Source organism: Schistocerca cancellata, chromosome 10 (genome assembly GCF_023864275.1).
Source record: "Schistocerca cancellata isolate TAMUIC-IGC-003103 chromosome 10, iqSchCanc2.1, whole genome shotgun sequence".
Classification (NCBI taxonomy): Eukaryota; Metazoa; Arthropoda; class Insecta; order Orthoptera; family Acrididae; genus Schistocerca; species Schistocerca cancellata.
Window position 1 is genome coordinate 6,284,672 of NC_064635.1, and position 20,189 is coordinate 6,304,860.

At 41.7% G+C, this 20,189-nt stretch overlaps 1 protein-coding gene across 1 annotated transcript in view; it reads right to left on the reverse strand.

Annotated features, from left to right (window-relative positions):
• LOC126106698 (G-protein coupled receptor moody) overlaps window positions 1-20,189 on the reverse strand; it is a 105,262-nt gene that overhangs the window by 20,256 nt on the left and 64,817 nt on the right. Inside the window, exons 5-6 of the mRNA XM_049913078.1 lie at window positions 18,273-18,453; window positions 2,757-2,868 (exon numbers count right to left, since the gene is read on the reverse strand). Coding sequence (XP_049769035.1) covers window positions 2,757-2,868; window positions 18,273-18,453 — 293 coding nt within the window. The remainder of the gene's footprint in view (window positions 1-2,756; window positions 2,869-18,272; window positions 18,454-20,189) is intronic.

The following is a 20,189-nucleotide window of genomic DNA, read 5'->3' on the forward strand; positions in this document are numbered from 1 at the left end:
TCAAGTAATCAAGTCAAGTTTTATTTTTAGGTAAGGCAATGTAATGTTGGTCAAGTTGAGTTTTTGAGATGGGGTAAGTTAATTTTTCTCAGTAAGGAAGTTTTTTTATGTGGGGTAACGTAAGTTAACAGAACCCTGCATGTAAAGTGAAAACAGTAAAACTGCATTTTTCACTGCCACACACCAAAAGCAGTGTTCCACATTAGTTTGACAGAACTTTTTATCTTCAGTTTCTGCACATGGCAATGAGGCTAGACCCAACTCACTCTGCACAATGTCCAGCACAGTTGAATACCACCAATTTCAAACCATGTGAAGGTTTTTGATACCACTGAAAAGTTGGCACTGCTGTGTGCAAATTTTCCAGACAAGGTATCTGTAAAGACCTCTCACAATTTTTACCATGCTTCATTCATTGCTGTCAAGTTCACAAAAATTGAAAGTTGTCTTTATTTTGGTAGAGTAATTCTCAGCAGCCTGAAGCTGAGGGGAGGGGGGGGGGGGGCGGTGAAGATGCTTGTTCCTTGAATTTCTGGACCCATAGCAGAGCTTTCACATGGATTTTCTTCCCACAGTCAATTACTTTGTACACATCAGAGTAATTTTTGTCACACCTCTTCTGTAATGCAAGGACAAGGCAGCTGCAGATTCTGAAGCCCTTTGATTGCTTTACCCTTTTTACTAAATACCGCCTGTCTCTAGCAACAAAACATTGCCTCTGCTTACACCATCCAGCCATTGTAAATTCATAAACTTGTCAAACAAAATAACAAGTTGTTTACAGTCTTGAAAGTTTCAGATGTTAGGAGGAACATTTCTCCACGCTTCTCAACTTTTGCAACATAATGCCCAGCCACATCACTGTTTTCTCCCAGACCTTTTTGTCAGCAACACTAATCCACATTTTGTTGAGCAACTTCTCGTAGTGCACACACAAACATTTCTTTCTCGATGTAGATTCATCTGGAATTGGATGTGTTGTGGATTCTTCAGCTACTTCAATGAGATGTTGCAAGACACTGTCATCTCACACAAATGATTGTATGGCTGAAGATGGACTTGTCTTCTCAAAGAACAGTATTTATCTGCTTTAATTTTCAGCACTTCTCTTCACACAGCTGCTGTATTGAGCAGTATTACACTGTTGTTGCATGTTAAAACACTTTTGCACACTAACTTCACACAGTTACAAAATAATATTTCCCTATCAATGGTGAAGAACTTCTCTCCAAATTCAGGAACAGAACCTTGCGCCTTTGTGCTGTTGGAGCACTTTTTGGCATGTTGAACCACACTGAGCTAGTATTCAAACTCAATAATGCGATCAAGTGTGCAATGTATATTATCTCAAGATATGCCTTGATTAGCTTTTTGAGTGTCTTATGTCAACCAGCTGACTAGTGTGTTACGCTGCTTCTCTATTACAGTCCTGATAAATAAAGCTTTGTAGTAAGAGTCACAGTGATTTGTGGCATTATCACCTCGAACATTGTTGACTGTGCAACTATTTCATGTTTTATATTTGTGTCCTTCAAAATATGACAAATACAGGATACACATTTTTGTCTGAAATATTACCTATTACTCCTAAAGTTGGCCGAATTATAACCTCTTAGTAAAAAAAAGGTGTAGATTCGCCTTCATATGCACAGTAAAAGTAAACTGTTATACACTAAAATATCTGGATACATGCATAAATTGCTGTAAAATTCACACTGTCACAAAACAATGGTGTATGTGATGAGCTGTAGAAGCCCTCACAATTTTTATCTTTAACATTAAAGTTGACTACTGCTGTGTTTTCAGCATATCACCATGTTGTAATCTTTGAGATCATTTAAAAAAATTCTCTGACACTGCAAGTCAAAAAAAAGTACAATGATGTGAACTTTTGTCTGCTTTACTCATGGAATTTCACTTAAAAACTAGCTTTGGGTGGTTTTGTTCCTTTTTCAATTACAGATTAACTGTTTTTAAATAAAGGTGGCCATAGGAATGGTCACAATAGCCTAGAAGGAATTATTTCGGGTTAAAATTAAATCTTGCTTTAATACCTATGACACATTTTATGTTGTTGGAAAAAAGATGAAAAATTTTTGTGAAGGAATACTGAAAACATTTCTGAGGCAGAGAAAATTTTTTCCTCCTAGTACAGAAGACATGGGTATAACTGTTGTCAAATTGTGATGGATTATTCGATTGTGTTGTCTAAGTCATTTATCCTCAATATTCTTTCTTCTGCGAATGCTCATCCTGGAAGATACGTGGTAGGTAGGAGAAGAGGTACTGACAGAAGGAAAGCTGTGGGTTTGGTTGTTAAGGAAGAAAGGGAGATGCGCTTCAAATGTCTCGTCAACAACAAGGTCATCAGACATGCAGAACAAGCTCGGTTCGGCGACGGAAATCGGCCGTGCTCTTTCAAAGGAACCACCCCAGCATTTGTCTGGAGTGATTTTAGAGAAATCGTGGAAAACCAAAATCTGGATGGCCAGATGCGGGTTCAAACCATTGTCCTCCTGAATGCGAGTCCAGTGTGCTAACTACTACACCTCCACACATGTCTAAGGGGGATGGTTGTGAAGCATGCTCTAGTAGCTCTGGCAGTAAGAGCCCTTGTCCACAAAAGGCACAAGTTTGGGTTCAGGTCGGATACATAGTTTTAGTCAGCTGGAAAGCAGCTTGCTCTTGCAGCCTGTGCACCATTCCCAGAAATAGCCTGAACAGCTGACGATGGCACTGTACAGTTGGTTAGTTACCTGGGACGGGAGGGCTGGTGGGCAGTGCAGCGGCCAGGTTGTTGTTGCTGTATCTGCGGACGGAGCAGGGGCTGCCGCTGGGTGCGCGCCCTCTGCCAAACACTGCTGCCACCTGCAAACAGCAAACAAACTGTAGGCCAGGGCAGTCAATGGGTCCAACGGTATCCATAATGAGGGAATACTCACAACTTATCTTAGAAGATAGGTTAAGGAAAGGCAAACCTACATTTCTAGCATTTGTAGACTTACAGAAAGCTTTTGACAATGTTGACTGGAATATCCTCTTTCAAATTCGGAAGGTGGCAAGGGTCAAACACAGGCAGCAAAAGGCTATTTACAATCTGTACAGAAACCAGATGGCACTTATAAGAGTCGAAGGACATGAAAGGGAAGCAGTGGTTCGGAAGGGAGTGAGACAGGGTTGTAGCCTATCCATGACGTTATTCATTGAGCAAGCAGTAAAGGAAACAAAAGAAAAATTTGGAGCAGGAATTAAAATCCAGGGAGAAAAAAATAAAAACTTTGAGGTTTGCCAATGGCATTGTAATTCTGTCTTGAACAGAATGGATAGTGTCTTGAAAAGAGTATATAATAACATGAACATCAACAAAAGCAAAACGATGATAATGGAATGTAGTTGAATTAAGTCAGGTGATGTTGAGGGAATTAGATAAGGAAATGAGACACTTAAAGTAGTAATCGAGTTTTGCTATTTGGGGAGCAAAATAACTGATGATGGTCGAAGTAGAGAGGATATAAAATGTAGACTGGCAATGGCAAGGAAAGTGTTTCTGAAGAAGAGAAATTTGTTAGCATCGAGTAGAGATTTAAGTGTCAGGAAGTCGTTTCTGAAAGTATTTGTATGGAGTGTAGCCACGTATGGAAGTGAAACGTGGACGATAAATAGTTTAGACAAGAAGAGAATAGAAGCTTTGGAAATGTGGTGCTACATAAGAATGCTGAAGATTAGGTGGGTAGATCACATAACTAATGAGGAGGTATTGAATAGGATTGGGGAGAAGAGAAGTTTGTGGCACAACTTGACTAGAAGAAGGGATTGGTTGGTAGGACATGTTCTGAGCCATCAAGGGATCATGAATTTAGTATTGGTGGGCAAAAATCGTAGAGGGAGACCAAGAGATGAATACACTAAGCAGATTCAGAAGGATGTAGGCTGCAGTAGGTACTGGGAGATGAAGAAGCTTACACAGGGTAGGGTAGCATGGAGAGGTGCATCAAACCATTCTCTGGGCTGAAGACCACAATAACTCTCCCAAAAGGACAAAGACAAAAACTAGCTGAGCCTTTCCTCCTCCTCTGGGGAGTTAGAGAGAGAGAGAGAGAGAGAGAGAGAGAGAGAGAGAGAGAGAGAGAGAGTGAATGTGTGTGTGTGTGTGTGTGTGTGTGTTGAGTAAAATGTCTATGCCAACCAATAGTGTTCAATATGGCAGCCAGTGCAAAAGAATGTCGTGCATCTCCTCAGAAAAAATGTTAATATTGCCAGTAAAAAGAACTTGTGTGCAAATTGTAAGGACGAAATATCAAAACTACATGAACAAGTATCCAGTCTACAGTTTAGTATCAGTACACTAAAAATGGAAATTACTGAACTTCAAACACCAAAATGTGAACCGTCGATAAAGAAAAGTGCGTCGAAAATTCTGCCAGAAACAACGGCATTTTCTGACGAGTGGTGTCAAGTGATCAAGAACGAAGTTAAAGTGTTGCGAGAAGAAAACAGTGCTATGAAGATTAAAATCAAGGATTCAGAAGCACAAATACCTCATAATAAGCAAAATGCAGGGGAAACCCGTAACCATGTTTCATGTGAAAACTCACGATCTGTTAGACCTCAAACAACTGCTCCGAAAGGAAATAAAGTTCTTGTTTTAAGCGACAGTCATGGCAGAAACTGTGGGAGTATACTACAAGATGAATAAGGCAAAAAAATTAAGTGTGCAAAGTATTATAAAACCTGGGGAGCCAATTAAAGAAGTTGTGAAAAACGCAGACAAATTAACTGATTACTTCTCCATGAATGGTACATTCATCATTATTAGTGGCACAAATGACACTGATAAACCTCTAGAAGAAATGCAGAGGAACATGAAAGATTCTTTGGAATACATACTTAAACTCACGCAAAAAAACATATGTAATAATTCATCCAGTACCGCTTAGACATGACGCATAAGGTCTACATGGAAAAATCAAAGCTGCAAGCCTCATTATGTTAGAAAACATCAACAATGCCATGGGCGTGTGTAGGAAGAGATTATCTGCGAATTTAGAAATCAAATGCCTGAAAAGAAATGAATATGCAAATCATGGTTTACATCCAAACAAACAAGGAAAGATTCACATTTGTAATAGGGTTGCTTCTTTCGTACATATGGTGAAAACTGAAAAACCAAGTACCGGTACAGGAAAAATGGATACGCAAACGGATAATCAAATAGAAAGTGCCAGTCTCGAAGTAAATGTGCCACTCATGAAAAAACAGTTATGGACCATTTTATAACCAAAGATAAGCCCAATGAAAGTCATAACAACACACTTACTAGGTCAAATTTCAAGCCATCAAATGCAGCAACAAGGCAGTCGTTTATGGACAGACGGGTGGGAAAAATGACAGAAAAAAGTGAAAATTGGGAACATTTCGACAGAAGAAAGGCAGGAACCCACAAATGGTGAACCAGCAAACACCATGAATACCATCCCTGGAAAATATGAGGGTTTTTTTTATCACTAAGTACACTAGCACAAATAGTGAGAAGTGGTCAAGGAAGAAATGATTCCCTCTCTGTCCCTAATTTTAAACTACTCCATCAAAATGTTCAGTCCCTCCTCAATAAACTAAATGAAATAGAAATAATATTTCTGTACTATGCATTACAGAACAATGGCTCAAACAAGATAGGTTAGAGCAAACATAACTTCCTCAGATCAAACTTGCAAGCCTGTTTTGTAGCAAAATATTGAGTCATGGGGGTACTTGTATATATGTTAAAGAAAATATTGAATTCAATAGTGTAACTATATTCCATAAACTGCCCTGTGAAAAAGATATAGAAAACTCTATTGCTGAACTACCAAGGCAAAATACAGCTATTATTTGTGTATACAGATCGCCAGGTGGAGACAGAAAAAGTGTTTTAGAATCATATGGAGGAACTCTGGGAAGAAATTCATTCTGCCAAGAAAAACATAATTATATGAGGTGACTAATATTGATTTCTCGAAATCCAATAAATTCAGAGATGACATTATAAATTTACTACAATTATTCAAACATCGGTCCAACAGTAACTGAACCAACTCGAGAAACACCTACCTGTGCATCTATTATTGATCAGATCTTGATAAATACGTGCAAATATGCCTACAACACTCAAGTTGTAAACATGGATTTTAACGATCACTATGCTCAAATTCTTGCACTGAATGGACACCAAATTCCCAGTTAAATACAACACACTGTAAGGAATTTCAGTATAAAAAATGTAGAATATTTTTGTTCTCTCCTGGAGGATGAAAGTTGGAAAGATGTGTATGACTGTAATGAGACCAAATATGATAAGTTTATTACTACATTCAAACTTTTTTTTGAAATGGCTTTTCCTAAGAAAATAACTATGTTGAACTCTACTCAAAGAACAGACAAGTGGATTACAAAAGGGATAAGGATATCATGTGCAAAATAAAAGGAAATTGTATGAGTACTCCACGCACAATACCAGTTGTGACTTTACTGCATACTTCAAAAGATATGACAAAATATTGTGTGATTCCAAGAATAAAACTAAAGTAACCTGGCAAATTATAAGGAAAGAAATGGGTACCAGGCCAGTTAATCAATCACAGTAATACAGAGCTGATTATGAATAAAAATAAACTAACTGGTACCCCAAAAATGTTGCTAGTGCTTTCAACAATTATGTCTCAAATATAGCACAGCAGTTAATTAATACACACCATGAAAAACAGCCACCCAGTCACTCAGATCAAAAAATTCATTCAAACACATTATTCCTGTATCCGGCAACACCTGAGGACCTGTCAATAATCCTAAAAGAATTACCTAATAAATATTCAGAAGGTGTTGAGATACCGGATGCTATTATCAAAGCTCGTGTAACATTTATTGTGGAACCACTAACAGACAAAATAAATTCATCTTTTAAGAGTGGTGTATTGCCAAATTATAAGAAAACCATAAAAGTAACACCTTTGCATAAGAAGGGTGCAAAAAGTGATACTGCTAATTATGGACCAGTTTTACTTTTGTCAGGATTCAGCAAAATTATGGAAAAAATGTTCCTTACAAAATTAACAGTTTTCTTAAATAAAGAGAGGCTGATAAGTGACTCCCAACATGGGTTCAGAATTGGAAAGTGACCTGAGTCAGCAATTTTTTGCCTTCTTAAATGATGTAATTTATCATGGCATTCTCTTGCGTAATTATGGAATTAGAGGCCAGTCTGAAAAGTGGATCTAATCGTCAGCAGATTGCAGAAATAAAACACAAAGATAGTGAAACACAAAACATTTTTAGTTTTTACAGTGATGAGCAGAAAATCAAGAGGGGTCCCACAAGGGTCAGTTCTAGGACCTGTCCTATTTCTGCTGTATGTAAATGACTTGGCTAGTAAAATACATGATGCAACCACTGTACTGTTTGCAGACGACACTGTGGTAGTTAACTTTTATACCACACAAAACCTCCATCCTGCAAACCCTGTTTTCACTATCGAAGGAAAAAATGTGTTGAAGGTCAGTCATACAAAATTTCTAGGTGTGCATGTTCAGGCAGATCTGAAGTGGGACGTACACCTAAATAATTTAAATAAGAGTCTGAGTTCACTACCATATGCTGTTAGGATCCTCGCTCAAAATACAAGCTGCTCATCAGTGCTGACAATGTATGACTGCAGTATACATTCGCTACTTATGTACGAGGTGCATTCAAGTTTTAAGGCCTCCGATTTTTTTTCTAATTAACTACTCATCCGAAATCGATGAAACTGGCGTTACTTCTCGACGTAATCGCCCTGCAGACGTACACATTTTTCACAATGCTGACGCCATGATTCCATGGCAGCGGCGAAGGCTTCTTTAGGAGTCTGTTTTGACCACTGGAAAATCGCTGAGGCAATAGCAGCATGGATGGTGAATGTGCGGCCACAGAGAGTGTCTTTCATTGTTGGAAAAAGCCAAAAGTCACTAGGAGTCAGGTCAGGTGAGTAGGGAGCATGAGGAATCACTTCAAAGTTGTTATCACGAAGAAACTGTTGCGTAACGTTAGCTCGATGTGCGGGTGCGTTGAATTGGTGAAACAGCACACGCGCAGCCCTTCCTGGACGTTTTTGTTGCAGTGGAGGAAGGTATTTGTTCTTCAAAACATTTTCGTAGGATGCACCTGTTACCGTAGTGCCCTTTGGAACGCAATGGGTAAGGATTATGCCCTCGCTGTCCCAGAACATGGACACCATTTTTTTCAGCACTGGCGGTTACCCGAAATTTTTCTGGTGGCGGTGAATCTGTGTGCTTCCATTGAGCTGACTAGCGCTTTGTTTCTGGATTGAAAAATGGCATCCACGTCTCATCCATTGTCACAACCGACGAAAAGAAAGTCCCATTCATGCTGTCATTGCGCGCCAACATTGCTCGGCAACATGCTACACGGGCAGCAGTGTGGTCGTCCGTCAGCATTCGTGGCACCCACCTGGATGACACTTTTCGCATTTTCAGGTCGTCATGCAGGATTGTGTGCACAGAACCCACAGAAATGCCACCTCTGGAGGCGATCCCCCAAAACAATTCTCTCCACTCTCTCGATCATGTCGTCAGACCAGCTTGTGCGAGCCCAAGGTTGTTTCGGTTTGTTGTCACACGATGTTCTGCCTTCATTAAACTGTCGCACCCACGAACGCACTTTCGACACATCCATAACTCCATCACCACATGTCTCCTTCAACTGTCGATGAATTTCAATTGGTTTCACACCACGCAAATTCAGAAAACGAATGATTGCACGCTGTTCAAGTAAGGAAAACGTGGCCATTTTAAGTATTTAAAACAGTTCTCATTCTCGCCGCTGGCGGTAAAATTCCATCTGCCGTACAGTGCTGCCATCTCTGGGACGTACTGACAATGAACGCGGCCTCATTTTAAAACAATGCGCATGTTTCTATCTCTTTCCAGTCCGGAGAAAAAAAATCGGAGGCCTTAGAACTTGAATGCACCTCGTATAGAATAATTTGGGGGGGGGGGGGGGGGGGAGAATTCCACAAAAACATTTAAAATACAGAGAAAGATTATCAGAGTGATGAAAAAGGCTAAATGTAAGGATTCCTGTAGAGCCCTTTTTAAAACACGGAAAATATTGCCACTGCCTTGCTTGTATACATAGGAAATACTAATTTTCACAAAGGGGAGCATCTTAAAAAAGGAAAATCTCTTCGAAAAAAAAAGTCTCAAATAGCTCTGAACACTATGGGACTTAACAGCTGTGGTCATCAGTCCCCTAGAACTGAGAACTACTTGAACCTAACTAACCTAAGGACATCACACACATCCATGCCTGAGGCAGGATTCGAACCTGCGACCGTAGCAGTCACGCGGTTCTGGACTTAGTGCCTAGAACCGCTAGACCACCACAGCCGGCTTTTCATGAATTTGCTGACAATTCTGTCTCACAGTGGCACAAATATATTAACAGTTATGGTGATTACTTTTCAAATAATGAACCGTTTACTCCATCTGTCTTGTTTTCGTTTGAGTGATCCTTACAACATAGTTCAACATGAATAAATGTTTTTAATGATACAGGCTTATTCTTTTCTCTGTTTTGTTGGTGTTATGAACAGAATAAGGCCATACCACCAATCAGTTTTATGCAATTAATACTCGATATTTATTGCCAATAGCTGCACTACCAGAAACACTCTACTTACCTGATGCACAATTTTGGTTATATCTGATATCGCAGAGAGAGAAAAAATATAACCTAAAATTCTTATGAAAGTTTATGGTATATGGATTAAGGGAGCAACCGAAAAATTATACGAACACACAAACCTGATCAAAAAATGCAGAGTAATACACAATGAACATCTACATGGTTCTCTGAAATTCACACTTAAGTGCCTGACAGAGGGTTCATCGAACCATTTTGATACTACTTCTCTACCATTCCACTCTCGAATGGCGCGTGGGAAAAAGGAACACCTAAATCTTTCCGTTCTAGCTCTGATTTCTCTTATTTTATTATGATGATCATTTCTCCCTAAGTAGGTGGGTGTCAACAAAATATTTCCGCATTCGGAGGAGAAAGCTGGTGATTGGAATTTCGTAAATAGATCTCGCTGGAAAGAAAGCCCCTTTGTTTCAGTGACTGCCACCCCAACTCGCGTATCATATCAGTGACACTCTCACCCCTATTGCACGATAACACGAAACGGGCTGCCCTTCTTTGCACTTTTTCAATGTCTTCGGTCAATCCTATCTAGTAAGGATCCCACACTGCACAACAATATTCCAGCAGAGGACGGACAAGTGTAATGTAGGCTGTCTCTTTAGTGAGTTTGTCGCATCTTCCAAGTGTTCTGCCAACAAAGCGCAGTCTTTGTTACGCCATGCCCACAATATTATCTATGTGGTCTTTCCAATTTAAGTTGCTCGTAATTGTAATTTCTAGGTGTTTAGTCGAATTGACAGCCCTTAGATTTGTGCGATTTATCGGATTTCTTTTAGCACCCATGTGGATGACCTCACACTTCTTTGTTTAGTACCAATTGCCACTTTTCGCACCATACAGATATTCTCTCTAGATCATTTCGTAATTGGAAATGATCATCAGATGATTTTACTACACGGTACATTACAGCGTCATCTGCAAACAAACTAAGGGGGTTGCTCAGATTATCACCTAGATCATTTATCTAAATCAGGAACAGCAGAGGGCCTATGTCACTACCTTGCGGAACGCCAGTTAGCACTTCTGGTTTGCTCGATGATTTTCCGTCTATCACTACAAACTGTAACCTCCCTGAGAGGAAATCACGAATCCAGCCACACAACTGAGACGAAACTTCATATGCACACAATTTGATTAATAGTCACTTGTGAGGAAAGGTATCAAAAGCCTTCTGGGAATCTGGGATTATGGAATCGATCTGAGATCCCTTGTCGACAGCACTCATTACTTCATGGGAATAAAGAGCTAGCTGCGTTGCACAACAACGATATTTTCTGAATCCACGTTGGTTATGTACCAATACATCATTTTCTTCAAGGTGATTCATGATGTTCGAGTACAGTGCATGCTCCAAAACCCTACTGCAAATTGAAGTCAGTGATATGGGTCTATAATACAATGGGTTACTCCTATTTCCTTTCTTGAATATTGGTGGGACTTGTGCTACTTTCCAGTCTTTAGGAACAGCCTGCTGTCAAGTGAGCGGTTGTATATGATTGCTAAGAAAGTCGCTATTGTGTCTGCATACTCTGAGAGGAACTTGATTGGTATACCATCTGGACCCGAAGACTTGCCTTTCTTAGGTGATTTGAGTTGTTTCGCAACACCTAAGATATCTATTTGTATGTTACTCATGCTAACAGCTGTTCTGGTTTAGAATTCTGGAATATTTACTTCATCTTCTTTCGTGAAGGAATTATGGAAAACTGAATTTAGTGGCACCATCATCAGTAACATTTCCATCGCAATCGCGCAGTGACGGTATTGTCTCTTTTTGCCACTGGTGTACTTTACACACAACCAGAATCTCTTTGGATTTTCTACTATATTTTGAGACAGTATTTGAACGTGGAAACTATCAAAAGCATCTCGCATTGACGTCCCCACTAAATTTCTTCTGAATTTGTCACGATTTTTTTGTTGCTTCTGCAACAATGCTTTGACGTGATTCATGTAACATAGTGGATCAGTCCCATTTCTTATTAACTTATGCAGTATGAATCTATCTATTGCTGTCGGTACTGTGTCTTAGAAATGGAGCCATATCTTACGTAGTTAGCTAGGAAGGAATGGAGACTCTCTCTTAGGAAGGCATCAAGCGAATTTTTATCTGCTGTTTTAAATAGATATGTTTTGCGTTTATTTTTAGTGGTTTTGGTTGATATGGTTTTCAGCCTCGCAACAGTGACCTTGTGTTCACTAATCCCTGTATCCGTCATGATGCTCTTTATTAGATCAGGATTACTTGTGGCTAAGAGGTCTAATTGTTCAAAGTAATTCTCAGAGAAAGCATTTAGTACATTTTCGGAAGATGTTTTCTGTCTACCACCGACGGTCGCAGAACCGTCTGAACCTCTGATTCAGACCCTCCACTGGGCTCTGTACCAAAGGTCCGCAGTTGGTCCTGTCTACGATGGTGAGCTCTGCCTTCATCTTGCCAGCAAGACTGGCAGTCTTCATTAACTCAGATAGCCACTGGAAACCAGAGAGAATCTCTTCCGATCCACAGCGACACACGTCATTAGTGCCGACATGAGCCACCACCTGCAGTTGGCTGCACCCTGTACCCTTTATGGCATTTGGAAGGACCCTTTCCACATATTGGGTGGTTCCAATGGCTCTTGGCTCTCAGCACTATGGTACTTAACATCTGAGGTCACCAGTCCCCCATCTTTGATGATTCCCCCAATATGCACATTGGCTTTCCTTAGCTGTCGTATCCCTAAGGGGCTCCATCACCCGCCTAACACTGGAGCTCCCAATGACAAGCAATCCCACCCTCTGCGCTTGTCCGGACCTCTCAGGAAGACCGACCACTGCCGCAACAGGCGAGGCCGCCCGTGCTGGCTCAGAAGTACTTTCAGCAGTGGGCAGTACCTCAAACCTGTTACGGAGGCGTAAGGGTACAGCCTTGCGGCCAGCACCAACTTTCGCCTTCCGCCCAGGGATTCGCGACCCCACCACGGTTCGCCAATCACCGGCAGGGACATCCGAGAGCACAATGGTATCAGAGATCCCAGGCAATGCTACAGGTTCCAAAGCTCTTGCCTCAGGTATCCCAATGTCACCACAGCCCATGGCAACAGCCTGAAGCCTGTCGACACGTCCAACACAGCTTCCAGCTGTTTACGGATGGTGGCCGATTCCCCCTGAATCCGTACATAACAGACGCAGTCCCTATCCATCCCTAACAATTTTTTCTCTCTCTTTTATGTCACAAGCCGTTCAAAACAAACAGATGACTGACGACTATGCGAATTTACACTATATTGGTAGCTACTAAAACGCAATGCTACAACTCTCGAAATTTGTGAATTAAACTATGCAAATAGCCCAAAAACACGCAAAGAAATTGAGGATTAAACTATGAAACAAACAAGTGAGCTAAGAGTACGACTTGCTGCTGGCTGTATGTTGCGTGAACAAGAACTGACTAAAAAGAGATGCTTTTCGATGAAGTAAACAAATGGAAAACAAACTGGCTTTGAGAAACAGAATAAGACCTAAAAGAGGTAGGAATGAATAGGAGATTGATAAATGAAAGAGGCAAATTCAGAAACAAAATTATGAATATGAAATTTGAATTAAAGAAAGGAAGAAAACAAGGAAAATATGGGCGGAACAAAGGATACAGGAACACAGCCAAAGAATGGAGAGATTTTGGGAAGATGAAAACATTGGGTACTCATGTAACATTCAAATTCTAACACTGTCTTAAAAAAATTTGTAAAATATTTAAAAAGCTGCAACACAGGGCAATCAAAAGGGTTGTAAATTACATCCATAAAAGATAGGAAAAGAGAATTGTATGGTACAGTTATATGAATGAAAGAATTATAGTTTTGACAGTTATAACTTTACTACTATTGCATCTATGCTCCTGATGAAGGGAAAGAAAGAGATTTCTATGACAAATTGTAACTGGTTTTGGACAAGTATGACAATAAGCATCAAACAATACTGACAGAAGATTTGAACACAAGTATGGGGAATAAACCTATCACAGAGATCGTGGGAACGATGGGAGACAGTCATTTATGACAGTGGAAGATTCATTACAGATTTTGTTTCTTTTAACAAACTAAATATAACCAATACATTCTTTCACAAAAGATCTCCATAAATATACATGATCAGCTTGAAGATTTAATGCTGGCAATAAATATTTATCATCAATGAGAAATTAGAAGGCAAAGTATTAGAGACAATAGTGTACAGGGGATATGAGATATGTTCTGATGATTTCTTCGTGATATCTCAAATCGATGTGTACATAAAATGGAGAAAGGGGAAAAACTTGGCAGAAGAAAATATGAAGGTAGAAATCTATGAAGTGAACAAAGGATATGAGGTCTGTACCAGAAGAGACTTACGATTAGGTTAGATTACATTTTTACTTGTTCCAGAGATCACGATACGACACTTCGTAATGATGTGGAACATGTCAGGTTAATTAAAGGCGTCTATACAATATACTACATTACACGACACTTAATATTTTTTTAATAATTATTTTTATGTGGGGGTTGGGGAAATTACCCACTTCCTATATCCAAAAATTCATCTAATGAGTAGAAGGAGTTGCCATTAAGAAATTCTTTTAATTCCCTTTTAAGTGCTATATGGCTATCTGTCAGACGTTTCATGCTATTGGGTAGGTGACCAAAGACTTTTGTGGCAGCATACTTTACCCCTTTCTGAGCCAAAGTTAGATTTAACCTTGAGTAGTGAGGATCATCCTTTCTCCTAGTGTTGTAGCCATATACACTGCTATTACTTTTGAATTCGTTTGGATTGTTAATAACAAATTTCACATGTGAAGTCATAGACAATAAATTAGCAAAATTTGGGAATACATATAGTACAATGAACATATGTCTAAAAAATAAATTGAGAAAAGAAACAAGACTGAAATTTTACAAGAGAATGGCAGCACTAATGGTTGTTTACGGAAATGAATCGTGGGTTATAAGTAAATTTGAAGAAAGTCGCGCACAAGAGCTGACAGATTTCAAGGTTAGGGAAGACTTGAACATCCTCAAGAAAGTAGAAGAAACAGGAATGAACATCTTTAAGGATTATGTCTCTAGATAAGGTAATTTAAACCAGTTTGGAGAAGAAGTCAATAAAGACCATGGAAGTGATGGACAAATAAAAAGAAAAGAGAAAAACAGAGGCCGAATGCATGAAGTGAAGATGATATTTTTTCAAACAATGAATAATCCAAGATGGAATGTAACAGTATGAGAGAAGGAAAGTAGCTACTGACCATATAGCAGAGATGCTTAGGCACAGTAAAAAGATTCACACAATCATAGCTTTCGGCCATTAAGTCCTTTGTCAGCAGTAGGCACACAAGCGCAACTTGCACACACATCTGCAGTCTCATAGAGCTGAAACTACACTGCCATTTGTGTTTCATTAGGTTTGTAGTGGGTTTGTTGTTGAAAATCATCTGTGGAACAATCCTCACATAATCAGTGAAGTATAAATCTCATTGTTTTGAAATAAAAGTTGCGCTCAGTGATGTGCACCACTTAAGGTCGGCAGTGCAGATTTTGGTGAAATGAAATGGCAAAAAAGATAAGATTTGCTACTCAAATGATGTACAAAATGTCGTCTTTTTAAAATACATTCTGAGCTAGAACATAGGGAGGTATCTCCTACAGAATGACCTCCTCCTCCTCCTCCTCCTCCTCCTCCTCCTCCATGCCACAAACATCATTCATGCAAAACCAGAGTCACATTTTTTTTTCCACATCACATCCTGACAACCACAGATCTACGTAATCAGTTGGATGCAGTATATCCTGACTCCCAGAAAGTATTTGTCAATGTCACACACCCATGGTTATTAATGAAATTTGTGACAGGTGTGAGGATTTTTTGGTGGGGAAAATACAGCACATCATGTGAGATGGAGAGTTGTAGACAGCTGTAGAAGTATGTGGTCTAGTCACATTAATGAGACCACTGCCCTTGTTCAATGTCAAGGTGCAGTAATTACTCACTAATGGCAGCACTAACAGTGGAGAGTATATAAAGTGGGTCAGGAGAACACGGAAAACAGTGCACTTGTCATACAGATTACAACTGGTGCAATATCAAGCACTGCCTGCCGCACACTTCACAGCATGTTATGGTCTTAGGTGGAGATTTCAATTTACCAGATATAGACTGGGACACTCAGATGTTTAGGACGGGTGGTAGGGACAGAGCATCGAGTGACATTATACTGAGTGCACTATCCGAAAATTACCTCGAGCAATTAAACAGAGAACCGACTCGTGGAGATAACATCTTGGACCTACTGATAACAAACAGACCCGAACTTTTCGACTCTGTAAGTGCAGAACAGGGAATCAGTGATCATAAGGCCGTTGCAGCATCCCTGAATATGGAAGTTAATAGGAATATAAAAAAAGGGAGGAAGGTTTATCTGTTTAGCAAGAGTAATAGAACGCAGATTTCAGACTACCTAACAGATCAAAACGAAAATTTCTGTTCCGACACTGACAATGTTGAGTGTTTATGGAAAAAGTTCAAGGCAATCGTAAAATGCGTTTTAGACAGGTACGTGCCGAGTAAAACTGTGAGGGACGGGAAAAACCCACCGTGGTACAACAACAAAGTTAGGAAACTACTGCGAAAGCAAAGAGAGCTTCACTCCAAGTTTAAACGCAGCCAAAACCTCTCAGACAAACAGAAGCTAAACGATGTCAAAGTTAGCGTAAGGAGGACTATGCGTGAAGCGTTCAGTGAATTCGAAAGTAAAATACTAGGTACCGACTTGACAGAAAATCCTAGGAAGTTCTAGTCTTACGTTAAATCAGTAAGTGGCTCGAAACATCATGTCCAGACACTCCGGGATGATGATGGCATTGAAACAGAGGATGACAAGCGTAAAGCTGAAATACTAAACACCTTTTTCCAAAGCTGTTTCACAGAGGAAGACCGCACTGCAGTTCCTTCTCTAAATCCTCGCACCAACGAAAAAATGGCTGACATCGAAATAAGTGTCCAAGGAATAGAAAAGCAACTGGAATCACTCAACAGAGGAAAGTCCACTGGACCTGACGGGATACCAATTCGATTCTACACAGAGTACGCGAAAGATCTTGCCCCCCTTCTAACAGCCGTGTACCGCAAGTCTCTAGAGGAACAGAAGGTTCCAAATGATTGGAAAAGAGCACAGGTAGTCCCAGTCTTCAAGAAGGGTCGTCGAGCAGATGCGCAAAACTATAGACCTATATCTCTGACGTCGATCTGTTGTAGAATTTTAGAACATGTCTTTTGCTCGAGTATCATGTCGTTTTTGGAAACTCAGAATCTACTATGTAGGAATCAACATGGATTCCGGAAACAGCGATCGTGTGAGACCCAACTCGCTTTATTTGTTCATGAGACCCAGAAAATATTAGATACGGGCTCCCAGGTAGATGCTATTTTTCTTGACTTCCGGAAGGCGTTCGATGCAGCTGTACATATCAGACCACCTGTGTGGCTGGATTGAAGAGTTTTTAGCAAACAGAACACAGCATGTTGTTCTCAATGGAGAGACATCTACAGACGTTAAAGTAACCTCTGGCGTGCCACAGGGGAGTGTTATGGGACCATTGCTTTTCACAATATATATAAATGATCTAGTAGATAGTGTCGGAAGTTCCGTGCGGCTTTTAGAGGATGATGCTGTAGTATACAGAGAAGTTGCAGCATTAGAAAATTGTAGCGAAATGCAGGAAGATCTGCAGCGGATAGGCACTTGGTGCAGGGAGTGGCAACTGACCCTTAACATGGACAAATGTAATGTATTGGAATACATAGAAAGAAGGTTCCTTTATTGTATGATTATATGATAGCGAAACAAACACTGGTAGCAGTTATTTCTGTAAAATATCTGGGAGTATGCGTGCGGAACGATTTGAAGTGGAATGATCATATAAAATTAATTGTTGGTAAGGCGGGTACCAGGTTGAGATTCATTGGGAGAGCCCTTAGAAAATGTAGTCCATCAACAAAGGAGGTGGCTTACAAAACACTCGTTCGACCTATACTTGAGTATTGCTCATCAGTGTGGGATCCGTACCAGATCGGGTTGACGGAGGAGATAGAGAAGATCCAAAGAAGAGCGGCGCGCTTCGTCACAGGGTTATTTGGTAACCGTGATAGCGTTACGGAGATGTTTAACAAACTCAAGTGGCAGACTCTGCAAGAGAGGCGCTCTGCATCGCGGTGTAGCTTGCTCGCCAGGTTTCGAGAGGGTGCGTTTCTGGATGAGGTATCGAATATATTGCTTCCCCCTACTTATACCTCCCGAGGAGATCACGAATGTAAAATTAGAGAGATTAGAGCGCGCACAGAGGCTTTCAGACAGTCGTTCTTCCCGCGAACCATACGCGACTGGAACAGGAAAGGGAGATAATGACAGTGGCACGTAAAGTGCCCTCCGCCACACACCGTTGGGTGGCTTGCGGAGTATAAATGTAGATGTAGATGTGTAGATGTAGCGGTGACGTAGGAGCCGAGAGACGCTTCACCTGGCAGAGTGCGGAGCCGAGCGCGACGGCGGACGGCGACCTGCCGGAGCGCCGCCTCCGCCGGCCCCCGCAGCTCCTGCCGCCCCCGCGGCTGCTCAGGGAGGTGGGCGTGCCGCTGCGGCTGCCGCCCCCGGCCCCGGCCCCGCCCCCGGATGCGGTGTCGTCCTCGTCGCACAGGCTCCTGCCGGCACAACGGAGGAAAGCTGACGCAATTACGGGCATACATACTTTGAAAGAGGGTTATTTTGTTTGGAATCTGTGCAGTAAAGTGCGTCATCACATTCCTGAACACACGAGTGATATGTTTCTACTATCAGAGGGAGTGGGTCTGCTGCAAGAGAGAGGGGTGAGTGAGGAGTTTTGCTGATGGACCTCCTGAATAGAGAATGAATTTTATCTGAGAAGGGGAGGCCACAACGTTTGGAACGCGGATTTACTGCAAACTTGGTACACTCGCAGTACTCCACGAGGACAACAAAATGTGTAAGCAGTAGCGGCTACTTCTCAAGCGTTACTGAGAAAATCGCAAGATTATTTCGGTCGTCAAATATATATCTGTGCGTGGCCATCTTTTCCATGAAGCGCCTACAGCCGAGTGGTGCCGGCACGGTAGCTCAGCGTGTTCGGTCAGAGCGTTGGCTAACCTTTCTAACAAAGGAACTGAGCGAACGGATCAACGAACAAACTGAACAGGTGTCATCAGGCGTCCGCCCTGAACAAACTCAACGAACAATATGGAACAATATATATATATAATTGACGAACGGAACTCGAACCAGCGGCTTGAACGCCAACCACATATATATATATATATATATATATATATATATATATATATATATATATATATATACACTCCTGCAAATGGAAAAAAGAACACATTGACACTGGTGTGTCAGACCCACCATACTTGCTCCGGACACTGCGAGAGGGCTGTACAAGCAATGATCACACGCACGGCACAGCGGACACACCAGGAACCGCGGTGTTGGCCGTCGAATGGCGCTAGCTGCGCAGCATTTCTGCACCGCCGCCGTCAGTGTCAGCCAGTTTGTCGTGGCATACGGAGCTCCATCGCAGTCTTTAACACTGGTAGCATGCCGCGACAGCGTGGACGTGAACCGTATGTGCAGTTGACGGATTTTGAGCGAGGGCGTATAGTGGGCATGCGGGAGGCCGGGTGGACGTACCGCCGAATTGCTCAACACGTGGGGCGTGAGGTCTCCACAGTACATCGATGTTGTCGCCAGTGGTCGGCGGAAGGTGCACGTGCCCGTCGACCTGGGACCGGACCGCAGCGACGCACGGATGCACGCCAAGACCGTAGGATCCTACGCAGTGCCGTAGGGGACCGCACCGCCACTTCCCAGCAAATTAGGGACACTGTTGCTCCTGGGGTATCGGCGAGGACCATTCGCAACCGTCTCCATGAAACTGGGCTACGGTCCCGCACACCGTTAGGCCGTCTTCCGCTCACGCCCCAACATCGTGCAGCCCGCCTCCAGTGGTGTCGCGACAGGCGTGAATGGAGGGACGAATGGAGACGTGTCGTCTTCAGCGATGAGAGTCGCTTCTGCCTTGGTGCCAATGATGGTCGTATGCGTGTTTGCCGCCGTGCAGGTGAGCGCCACAATCAGGACTGCATACGACCGAGGCACACAGGGCCAACACCCGGCATCATGGTGTGGGGAGCGATCTCCTACACTGGCCGTACACTACTGGTGATCGTCGAGGGGACACTGAATAGTGCACGGTACATCCAAACCGTCATCGAACCCATCGTTCTGCCATTCCTAGACCGGCAAGGGAACTTGCTGTTCCAACAGGACAATGCACGTCCGCATGTATCCCGTGCCACCCAACGTGCTCTAGAAGGTGTAAGTCAACTACCCTGGCCAGCAAGATCTCCGGATCTGT